Raw genomic sequence first — 12,744 nt, 5'->3', positions numbered from 1 at the left:
CACCCCAGAAAGGGCATATGGCATGATTGTGGCATGTGTGATTCTCCACAACATAGAGTACCGAGGTGGGTATGTCATCACTGGTTCTTCGCTGGTGTTGGAAGTAAATTCCCTATGGAAAATTACAATGGGCTTCGCACACTGTCCATCTTTACTCAAGTTCGGATTCATTTCAGGAGCTGGGAAATTCCTGAATTAACCTGTTTGCTGTGAGGATATATTTGGACTCATCAAATGTTTTGATATTTTTTGAAAATGTTAAGATTTAAGTCTTGTAGTCCGTTTTGTAGTCCACTTTTCGAATGACGTATCCAATAGAGCAATGCGGTGGGAACGTCCTTACAAATCAGATACCACCATCTCATCTGGGCATTCTTGAATCTTCAGTTTAGAAAACCATTGGCTCTGAAGCCACCTAGGTTTGCTAGTGAAAGACACAGTAGCAAAGACTAGACGACAATACTTGGTAGTTAGCTAGCTAACAAACAACTGTAATTGTTATAAAATGGTTTAGTGCTTTGTCCCGGACTGCAGCCACCGTACATATGTGAACGACTGCAAATTTTTCAGGTTTCCAAAATGCCCCACGGCATAGTTTTACATTACAGAAACTGTGAAGGTTATCTCTGTAAGCACACCCTCAAGCACAAGCATGGCCTAGATCTATCCCTTATACTCCCCCAGACCAAACCGGTGATATGGTCCTCAAAACTGAATTCCTCCACATGACTGAAAACTTTGGGTCTCTTGAGCTTGCTATTGCTGATAGCGATGACTGCTAAAGACGAGCTTGCAAGTTAGCTGCTACAGCGATAGCTGATAGCGATGATTAGCCACACTCTAGCCAGAGCAAGGCTGGAGAGTGGGAATGATTTCTCGGGTGGTTTCATGGGACATGTAGTTTTTAGCCTGTGGTTGTACTAGCATACTAAATTTAAACTTAGGTTACATAAAATTTAGCTTGAAACAATTAAAATAAACAATATAAGTCATAAGTTGGGATCACAATATATAAGCCGGAAATCAATGGTAAGCCATAAATCACTATAAGTACTTTAAAAGCGTGTTTTAAAAAATGTCTATGACTAAAATGAATGGGGAATTTCACTTCCGACACCAGTGTGACGTAGCCACCTCGGTACTCTATTGCCGCAAATAGGGTGTACTCACACTAGGCGATCCGTACCGTCCCCGAGCACGTTTGACCCTCAAAGTCCAGTTTATTTGACTGGTGAAATTGCTCTGTACTGTGCCTAGTACAAAATAAGCCACAAAGTAAGTACAATCATGAACTCCATTGTGCTGTGCTCTCGGAGAGGAACGGAGCCATAAGATCCGGCTCCCTTCAAAAAGCCGTTATTCCCATTACTAAAATATACCAAGGCTGGAACAAACCAGGCACTGAGTCAATTTGACAAAGAACTGGGAAAACAGGTTTAAATGCACAGACAATGACAAAACAGGAAACAGGTGAGTAGAATGAGCTTCAGGTGGTGGGTGTGGCAGGAGGGCAGACCGGCAGGACAGGAGGTGAGATGCTGGAGCACATGGTGTTTGTAAACAAAAGTACATGCAAGACAACAACAAAAACAAAAACAAGGACACACCCACAAAAGGCATGTTTCCATTGGAACGGAGCTAGGGTAGTTTTACGGGGCCGGGGCCGCTGGCGCATGTCTCCATTGGCCAGGGCTGGCCCACAACGAGAGTTTTCAGTTTTCTGCCTTGGGGTAGGTACTTTGCACAGCCCTGAAAAAGTGCTGAGTGGGGCGTGGTGTTGACTCAACGCTGATTGGATATGCTGTAGGTAGGCAATGATGTTAACACAACAAGACGTCGAGAAGCACCATCTTTAAATCTCACCAGAAGCGACAGAGAGGGGAAAACACGTAGAATTTGAGGACCTCAGGTGGAGGTCCTGGCATTTTTTTGTTATCTTTCCCATGTCATTTCTGAATCAAACACCTCAGACCATGACTAGGGGAAGCCAAGCATGGCTGGATTGCTGAGATTCTTCCTTCACTTCATTCAAGTCAGGAATAGGAATCGGCGTAGCACCCCAGATATGGTACTCTTACCCCTGCACATCAAAGCCAAATTGACCTCACATACCAGCTGAATTAGGCCCGATTAAAGAGCTGTTTTGGAATCAAACTGCCTGCTGGCCTCCACCAAAGTCCTCCAACCTAGACAGGAATTGCACAGAAAGAAAAAAAGATCCACACACAGACAGACATTTGATCTCTCCAAGATCAACCCTGGGACTGGGAGGTCTGAGTGGCAGCAAGATTTCAAAAGCATACAATTAACTGAGGTGGGGGCGGGTACGGCCAAGCTGGCATAAAGTGGAAGGTGCCCTGTCATGGAACAAACAAAGGTTTTTTCTTTACGATCCTACAGCTACCAAAGCTACATCATACCTTTTTAATGCTATTCAGATTTAACAATTTGTACTGACATAACTCTCATCTTTTGATATTACAGTGATATAACACAGGATTACTATGATCAATGCCAAGTATGCCAAGTCATTTTTGTCACCATAACTTCTTTGCTGTAGGGGATTATGGCACAATACATCACACTAAAAGGCTCCTATTTCTGAAAAGGAAACTGACATGCAAATTGCGCTTTGAACTCTGTAACAATTCTAAAATACAGCTCTCCCTGTACAGACTCGCTCAAACATTTCCATCTAATTATATTAATAGGGAAAGCTGTCAGACTGAAAAAAGAGTGTTGGTTCAATCTCTTCCTTGTTTTTTTTTCACAATGAAAAAGGCTGTTGAATAAATATCAGATGCCTTCACAAAGAGGAGTGCCCTGAGTTCAGAAAATGAAAGCTCCATTTTTATAAAGAGTTATTGGGATCACTGCTGCCCTGGTTCTAGAAAAAAAAATATTTATGGCTGCAAGCAGCAATGAAGGGGACAAGCACCACAGGGCCACCAGGTAGACAACTAATCAGAACAACCCCTGAACAAGACACCAGTCTATCACAGGCTGAACAGACACATTGACACTGACTCTTACACTCACACCTATGGGCAATATAGCATGACCAGTTGACATTGCCTTAATGTGTTTGGACTGTGGTAGAAAACCAGAATACCCAGAGAAAACCCACATGAACACAGGGACTGAGCACAGACGCACCCTGAACTTGAAACCTCCATATTACCAAACACGGACTTTTTGAGGATCAAATCTTATTTTTTAAAGAAATTATTTCATTTGATATCAATCAGTGTTTCTCAATCCTACTCCTGGACCCCCCCACCCCCCGTCCTGCATATCTTCTATCTATCTTTGCTCCAAACACACCTGATTGAAATGACTAACATGCTCTTGATTAAATCAGGTGTGCTCAGCTAATCAAAAGTGCCACTGATGGGTTCAGTCAGATAGGTAGAGCAGGGAAAGATGGAAATTGATATAGTGATATATTTTGTATATCTTTTAGATGAAATTTCCACATTTAAATAAAAATAAAATGTAATCACATTTTCAAATGAATAAGTTATTTAAATAAAAATAAACTAGTCTACTGGGATTTCTAATACCACTCAATAATCTCAGATAAATGGCGCCATCTACTAGTCCTCCTTTGTAAGACAACCCCACTTTTCAAATGGAATTTCTGAAGTAAAAAAAACACCCTGTTTGACACTGAGGCCAATATGGAAAGTCCAAGTGTTTCTTCAACACTATTTTGTGTATTATTTGTGTATTTATCAAAAGGTGCAGGAGATGTGCCTATTTTAAGTGCTATAAACTGATTTTATCTTAGCAGCCATGCCATTTGGACAATGAACTATGTGTTCATTTCCCAGTTAGGACCTGACATGTAATGATGTAATGATCTACAAAAAATTGGTTGCAATATCTGCTTTTCTTTGTGTGGTCTGTGCCTTGTGATGTCTATTGTAAGAAAATGTCATTAAAGTACATGGACACATGGGTGTTTAAAGCTGTTTTTCAGTATAGCACCCCAAAGTGTGTGCCAAGTGTGTACCGAGTTTTATGCCAATGAACCAAAGCATTGCAGAGATATGGCCACTCTTCCTTTATGGTGCCTTCACAGGCGAATTTGTGGGTACACTGTGGCCATGTTGTTCAACCTGGCAACTATCCTTTAACAACTCTTAAAGACAATGGTCCAAAGAGGTAATATACAAAACCTCATTGAGCCCTAACTCTAGGAGTAGATGGTTAAATGTGTTTTTGACAAAATCAAAGATGGATGAAACACAAAATGGCTGACACAGAGGTTTCATAAGTTCCTAGTTAGGATCCTTAACTTTGATGAAGCACAAGAAATTTAGTTGAAATATCTGCTTTTGTGCCAGAGTAAACAGGGATTTAAATGTTGTTGTTTTTTAATGGCATAGTGCCCCCAAGTGGCCAAGTTTCATGAAACTTGGTGCATACCCAGTGTTGCTAATACCAATAAAGTGTACCAAGTTTGGTATCACTCCAACAAAGCACTGCTGAGATATGACTCACTTCCTGTTTTTGTGTCTTCACCATGAAATTTCATTGGATGACAGCAGCCATATTGTTCAAAAGTTATAAGCAAAAATAGACTCTGAAATTTGGCCTGTTGGGTTGGTGGTGCTACAGGGAATGATGGATTGACCCCAAATTTGGTGCCTGGATACCTTGAACTGTGCTCTATGAGGGTGCCAGATTCCACCAAAATCCACCTAGGGCTTCTATGGCCTGCCATAGAAAACCATTAAAAAAGTGATAATACCAAGATGTCCGAAAAACAAAATGGCTGACACAGAGCATTCATAATTTCCCAGCTAGGGTCCTTTACTATGATGATGCACAAGAATTTCGGTTGAAACATCTGCTTTGGTTCCAAAATGATAGGATATTTGATTTTTTTTCTGTGTTTCTGGTATAGCACCCCTATGTGGCCAAATTTCATGACACTTGGAGGGTACCCAATATTCCCCCTGGCAATAAAGTATGCCAACTTTGGCTTGCGTCGAACCAAGCATTGCTGAGATATGGCTCATTTCCTGTTTTTGGTTTCTTCGCCATGGATTTTCATTGGATGACAGCAGCCATATCGTTTGCCCTAGCTAAATTCTTTAAATAACCTTTGGTCAGACCCCTCTGTAGATGATACGTATCAAATTTGGTGGTGATAGGATCAATGATCTAGGACTAGTTCACAACAGTAGGTTTTACGAAAAATTCACAAATTGCGGAAAATCCAATATGGCAGACTTTAACGACAGTGGGTGCATTCGAATTGCCATGACCCAAGGATTCAGGGGAAAAAAGATCACAACCCTAGGACAAACAGTTCAAAAGTTATAAGCAAAAATGTACCTTGAAATTTGGCCTGCTGGTGGCGCTACAGAGATAAATGGATTGACCCCAAATTTGAGGCCTGGATACTTAAGACTGTCCTGTATCAATGTGCCTAATTTCATAAAAATCCACGAAGGGGTTCTATGGGCTGCCATAGACTCCCACTGCGGAAAGTATAATAATCGTGAAAAATTCTGATGATTACAAAAGGTGCCTAGCACCTTTGGTGCTTGGCCCCTAATAATAATAAGAGCGTCTGAAAGTTAAATTGTAGTGTGAAAATGATCCACTAGGTGTCAGTGAAGTGCAAGCTATCCTGACTGACCGCTCAACCGCCAGGTCTCACCGCATCGCTCTGAAACGACTTTCTGAAACCAATGTTTCCCATATGGGATACTTGAACTGCATTCCGGGGGATAAACTACATGCTGAATATGATTCAGCAGTTTATACACTGAGTTTCCTATCTATGCCATTATTTTTCACCTCATTGTGTATTGCTCAAAATTTAAAAACCATTTTCACATAAGAAATTTAAAATGTGCAGCCTCAAAATGTTCATCTTTATGAGATTAATTAGTCTGCGGAGGTGTAGATTGTGTGTGTGCCTGTCTGTCTGTGTGTTTCTGTATGGGTCTGTGTATGTATTTGTGCATGTGCTTTTCTCTTTGTATAGGTGCCTGTGCGTGTGAGTTTAAATACATACCGTACGTGTGTGCGTGCATGTGTTCTATCTTTGTGAGTGTCTGCATGTGAGTGCGCTTCTCTTTCTGCAAAGGTGCATTTGAATGTGGCGTAGTGAAGGGTGACCATGAAAACAGATTTATTCCTGAGTGTGGGGTTCAATGTAAAACCCCGTCTGTTAGTCCTACAGAGGGTGAACCCCAATAAAAACAGTATGGCTAGCTGGGGTTCCATACCCGTCGAGCTGTTCCAGGAGTAATGGGACCCTCGCGCAGGAAGGGTCGTCATGGGGCTCTGCACACTGTGGTCCAAACAAGGACAGATCTTAGCACGCAGTTACCTTTTACGCCTAGTAATAACAGAAGTGTTACCTCCAGTAAACTTTGCCTTGCATTCCAGCTCAGATTACTGGCGGCTTTGAGCGCACACACGTTTGGGACTTGGATTTTACAAACAAAAGCCTCTTACATAAAGCGAGTTCAGACAGAGCATCCCTTGCAGACTGAGAATTGGGGGGTACAGGTTAACAAGGGGGATGCATTTTGGTCATTTTGCTAACAAGGGGATTAGCATTTCCCCTCGAATCGCTTACTGCATGTTATTAAAGGGGAAAGTGGAGGCTACGTGTGTTCTATATTCTATATAGTCAAAGATGATCCATTTGCTCAGCGCTCATTCCGAAATACTTCAGATGTTTGTCCTTATCTAGACGCAGTTCAGCAGCAAGATGGTGAAAAGCTCCAAGTTGCCTCCTTCTCTGGTTTATTGGGTGAACTCACATTCTTCGCCGGTTTCTCCGCCGGAGCATTCGGAGCAAAAGATAAAGCACGAAGGCTTTCCTTCTGTCTATAACTCGCACTAAAAACCAACGAAAAATGAATTAACCAATAGACAGGTAGCATAATAAAAAAGTTATCTAAAGTAACATTACATACAAAAAGAAGGAAATAAATAGATAAGTTGTCCTAGGCAATCTATTTTCTTCATGATCAACATGCTGTTTTACAAAATATTTTTCAATTAAACAAATAACAGGGGAGCCTACTTTTTTTAAGGGGAAAAAGTCGAACCTGAAGCGAGATATAGTGGCAAGACAAACGCACAGCACTTCTGATTCAACAGAGACTGAACCCAGAACATCTGCTTATACAGTTTTAGATTTGGTTTGGCGTCTAATTTTAATTAAGGTCCCGCGATACTTCTCGATAAGCCCACCCCTGGAAACCTGTAGAACAGAACCCCGAAACCCCCCATGGAAATGGCTTTTAAACTGAGCCTGGCCAAGTGAAGAGGGATTGTTGTATATATTTATTTATTTATTTATTTATTTTTTTACAATTCTTAACCTTTGTCTGTCTAAACGATTTATAAATTAAAATTATCATGAAATTAAATCAAACATTCTGGCCATTATCAACGGCAAACTCAGTGCAGAAAGATAGGGCTGGCAGTAGCAGCGCCGCAGCAGCAACGCTGGCGGTGTGGACAAATACACGCATGCGAGCCGCAGCAGTTCAGCGACGTAGCTGTCAAGCACACGCGACGCAACTGGTGTGGTCCTGGCCTAAGTGTGTCCTACTCTGAAACGCTTAAGGCATAGCATGATGTTCGCGGAAGACACTTAAATTCAATGATAAGCATTAACCGGGATGAAAAAAACCCGGTAAGGTGTTTGCGTCAAAGCGCCACGTAAAGGATGTCATTTTAGAGTGATCAATCAACAACAGCTGGCGTTGCATACGCGTGTCCTGCACTAAATTAAAAGACATACAAAGTGCGGTGCAAATTGAAAGGACATCCAACTTCTCAAAACAAGATAAATGAGGACAGACAGCTCGTGACAATGTCGTTTTTGTATTTTTATTCGCTACCGTTTCACTACAGTAATATAAAGAATAAATAGCAGATTTTCTTAATTTACATGATTAATTATTCAGATGTAGCTCTGCACTTAAAATTCTCGTAGCTGCAATACAACACTGTAATCTATACGTCTGAGGTCCATAAAAACACATTTTTCCGAAGAATGGAAAACGGTTTTGAAGTCCCCCAGTGAACTTATTTTTAAAGCTGACAATACTGTACATAGTACATCATAGAAGTCGGTATACTGACCTTTTAACAGGTAGGCTATACAATTAAATGGCACCACGTATACATAGAATGTACTTTCCTACACATGGTTGTGCATATAAAATATGAACGTAGCTTTGCAATGCTTTACATTAGTAAGTTCATTTTAAGTGGAGCAGGCGCATTTACACTCTGATATGACTGGATACTGAACTGATATCCAATTGCATTTCACTCCGCCTCTCCGCTGTCGGCATTTCCACCGTAGTATCGTGAAATACGCTGATTTGGACGGTTTGCAGACCATCCCCTCTGGGACTGAACAGGACCGTTTATTGTAGCAGCTCCCTACTTTAACGTAGCGCGGCCAGAATCTGCTCCCCAAGTCGCTCCACGTATACATCACCGGGCAGAACGTGTAGGACCACAACCACAGCTGCATCCGTCTCCGGAGTTTTTTGCTCGGCTTGTTCTTTTTTCCGGTCTGAATGTCAAACTCCATCGACTCGATTTCTTTAGGCATTGTCCCGATGGGCTCCTGCAGATAGGGTTCCGAATCGTTCAGTCCGTCGTCACCCGTCCGATTGTCCTCCGGCGGTGCTATGGACATAAATTCGGAATCAAAATTGATGCCGAGTAAACTTATCAGTCCAGTTTCGTTGAGATCCACCTCCTTGGGGTCAAAGATGGGATCCGGGTCTTCTTTGAGTTCCACAATCGGCAAACTGTCACTTGGAATGGGACGAAGGAGGAAAAAATGTTGACACATCCCTCCTTCAATACCAAACCCCAGAGATAAGACCAGAAAGCAGACCACTACAAGAAACTCTGGACGATACATGTCTTTGTAGTAATATTTCATTTAAAATATAATTAGATCATTATAATTTTGAACCAAGCATCCAGATCCACTGGGGTGACAGAACAGAGAAGAAATTGCCAAGCTGTGGACGTCGCTTGGCACGATTTAGGTCCGATCCTCCTTAAACGTTCTGGCAGGTTTCCACACCATAGCAAACAATTCTAATGTGGGAAAGGGAAAGTGAAAAGTAGCCCGTAGTTAGAGAGCAGAGTCCTTCACAGGCGTGACCCAGAAATCCCTTTTAATTTTCACAAAGAATGGGCGCACAAATATTGTAGTCTGGATTAAGAAAAGCATCGCAAATTAATTAAAACCCTGTTGCTTTTCTCCTATCACGCGCGACACCAGCTTTCGCCTCTCTTGAATTCTGGAGTTCTGGGTTTTGGGGATCTGCATGCTTTCCCGTGTCACTTCTGGGATGCAAAAGTGCATATCCACCTGGCCTATCAGATATATCCCTCCTGGACTGTGACGTAATCCACAGACCCATTCTCAATGTGGGTTTGTGTGGCACGAGGTCTCAGACACCTCCTTCCCTCTGCGGGCGGGGGCTTGGTGTGGTCGACAAATTGGGTTCTGGTCGCCCTCTATCGGTGGACAACATTTTATTTTTGTTGATACACATGTGGTGATCTGGGTGTAATATTTTTGAATACGGAATAGTACGAAAGAATACTACGAGATTCTGGCTATTCTGGCGCCGCGCCAGTACATACGTTAAAACGGGCATTACAGTCAGGACAATGGCAAAAATAAAAAGTAAAGATGGGAATGTAGGCCACGTAACTTAATTAGAAGTTGAGCATTTGTGGCATTATAGTTCTAATAGTGGTAATGTCAAATGGAGAACAGCAGGCTATAAATAAAAAGCGTTCATAATAATATTATATTATAATATTGTTCAAGACAATCCTACAATAAACCTATTGTTATTGTTACATACAAGTGTTACAGTGAACGGAACAACATAAATGAAGCCTAAAATTGTGCTATAACTCCCCTCAATATACTCAGGGAAACTATACCTTCGGATTAACGTGACAAGTTTCCTTAGAGAAGTCATTTCTTTCTCTCGCTCTCTCTCTCTCTCTCTCTCTCTCTCTCACACACACACACACACACACACACACACTTTCCTGTGTGACCTATTTATCAGAATCAGCTAATGGGGAGAAGCCTGGCAAAAGTGATATGAGTCATGTTTTCATCAGACCCATGGACAAATAACTATCTTAATAGCTAGCCAGTGAGTGCAGGTGGCCAACATGTATTTTGTTTATGAATGTGTTGAATTTGCAATAGTAGCGGAAATATTGATGGACTCTTTCGAGAAAAAAAAAACAGTCAGGCACTTTGGTTCTGGCATACGTGTCACGTCTTGCTCAAGATCTGTCAAAGCCAACTCTGCACCATGAAGTGTAAAAGGTACCACAGGTTTTCAGAAGCAGTAGCTAAACTTGGTTTTTAAAGAGGATAATGGCTAAGCACCTGGATGGATCAAAGCCTATTCAAGGAGACCACAGCTGAATAATGAAGTAAAGAAGTCATGTGAATGTATGGGGATTGACTTCATTTACCGACAAGTTCACTTCTGGATACAACACAGACAGAGATACTGATCAACGTTCAGTACCTTATTTTCCCGAGATGCTGTTGAGCAAAACAGTATGAACAGGCAATGCATAGAAGGTGAAACCTCACGTGTTTCTGTTTACATGAGGATGTTATTGTCAAGACCTTTAAGAGTTGTGTTGTGTTTGCTCTGGATAACTCACTCCCACTGTTTTATTGGAGACCCCTTTTGATGGTGGTGAAATGATCACCTGGAAAAGACATGGCTGTTTAGACAGACGCCTGTTTAACAGGGGAGCTTTTGCGGATGTAAAAACCAAATTCAATTTCCTTTGGTGATAAAGCAGCCAAGGTACTATGCTGATTTTTTTTCAGGGCATAAATATGCTACAGAGGTGTATCTAGCTGTGCTTGAGGATATGCAGTCAAGTGCTGTGCAGGTCTGTGCACCCTCCCTGCTGTTTTTTAATTCAGTGAGATATCCCAGATACCACTTGTGAGAAGAGCCTAAGAGATGGGTCCCGTATTTAAGCATGCTCAGGTGACTGTTACTAACGAAGGCCTTTCATGTGCTCATTTAGCCACTGTGGGAGAGAGGACTGGCATAGTCATAATTAGCACCACATTCACATCTTTTGCTCAAGATCAGAGGGGATTTTTGGGGATGTATACACCTCACTAATAACAGCAACCCTGCTGTTATTAGTCAGCTACATTACATTTCATTAAACTATCATCATTTAGCAGGCACTCTTATCCAGAGCAACTTAAAACGGTTACAATTTTTACATGTTATCCATTCACACAGCTGCATATTTACTAAGGCAATTCTGGGTTGAGTACCTTGCCCAAGGGTACAGCAGCAGTGCCTCAGTGGGGAATCGAACCAGCAATGTTTCAGTTATGTGCCCTGCCCCTTACCACTATACTACGCTCCCACCCCAGTGCTGGCTAAGCTGTGCTGCGTGGGTTTGAAACCTGCCCTGTCAGTTGTCGATAATGACCACAATTTCCTAATAATCAAACTGCATCAAAATGGCCTTAATTCAATCCACCCACTTATTGGTCTAAATAACCAGTTCAGACAAGTTGTAAGAGCTTCTGTGTGGGGTATAAGCATCAGAGGCAAAAATCTACTGGCAGTATAAGCCTCTGCTGCATGGTGGTCTAAACTGTGGTGATAGAAACCTGCGGCAGAACACGCTTGGTGGCTGAAAATGGTGATAATCATATAGGATAGTACACCTTATGACAGTACTCACTGTGGCAATAATTCCCACAATGGTACTATATAACTTTATTATACGTTGTATTACTGTATTATTTTCCAGTTTCACCTGTAAAAGAGGTTTTAATCTCAGTGTGGCTTCCTTGTAAAATATAGGTGGATGATTATCACAAAAAATGGCACTAATGATTCAGTACTCATACAACTGCATGTCTAACCCTATAACTACACCTTTTGTCAAGTTGGATAAGAGCATCTGCCAACTGAATGCCTTTAATGGAACTTGCATAACATTCACATATCCATTGTAGCAGATGATGCTGAAGTGTGTGCCGATCATCTTCTGACGCGCACCCACAGCACACCAAGCCTCAAAGGGTGCAGGCTGAACGTAAGCCAACATTTTCAGTTAAAACAATTAATTCCCTTAGTGATAGCTAACAAAATAATACAGACCTATAACTGTGGGTCACAGTTGGAAGCCCACAGCTGGAGGTGCACATTTCCATCAACAGCATGGTGGAGGGAGTCTTAGCTTCTCACATCTTCCTCACAAAAATGCATTTTAGAAAAGGACAACTTGTGAAAGGATCCAACAGGATCACAAACTGGTGAAATCCAAAAGGACACGGGCCCTTCCCAAAGCATGTCTGTGTGCAGGTAAAATGTGCCCGCTCATTGCCTTGCATAAGTAACTGTTTGTAGCCATTTCTCACTGTAGGCATCTGCATCCATGGGAGCCCCACTGACGGTGCACGGGAAGCCCTGGAACAAACTCACCTCCTTGCTCATCTCCTTCAACGAATTCCAGTGTGACTTTGATTGAGGCATGTACACTCCTGGATGCCATGGTGAGAGATGAGTGAAGGCTATGTATGTTAACCCAGCCTTCATCACCAGCCCCACCCATTTCCCAGAGAGCCTGACCCTAAATTTGATAGGCTGGCCCCTTTCCCACTGCAGGTCTGGAACCAAGCTGGCTCACTCTACCCCTTTT

General features: G+C 42.1%; 1 protein-coding gene across 1 annotated transcript; it reads right to left on the bottom strand.

The window, feature by feature from the left end:
* Positions 1-8,251: 8,251 nt before the first annotated feature.
* LOC118794011 (noggin-3-like) lies at positions 8,252-8,926 on the bottom strand. The gene has a single exon (XM_036552144.1). The coding sequence runs from the start codon at positions 8,924-8,926 to the stop codon at positions 8,252-8,254; it is 675 nt and encodes a 224-aa protein (XP_036408037.1).
* Positions 8,927-12,744: the final 3,818 nt, after the last annotated feature.

Source organism: Megalops cyprinoides, chromosome 19, assembly GCF_013368585.1.
Source record: "Megalops cyprinoides isolate fMegCyp1 chromosome 19, fMegCyp1.pri, whole genome shotgun sequence".
Taxonomy (NCBI): domain Eukaryota; kingdom Metazoa; phylum Chordata; class Actinopteri; order Elopiformes; family Megalopidae; genus Megalops; species Megalops cyprinoides.
Note: the sequence above shows the minus strand (reverse complement) of the source record. Positions and strands in the feature narration are given on the sequence as shown.

What these genes read in the sequence shown, in the direction of transcription:
- LOC118794011 (XM_036552144.1), bottom strand. Translation starts at nt 8,926, where the DNA reads ATGTATCGTCCAGAGTTTCTTGTAGTGGTCTGCTTTCTGGTCTTATCT.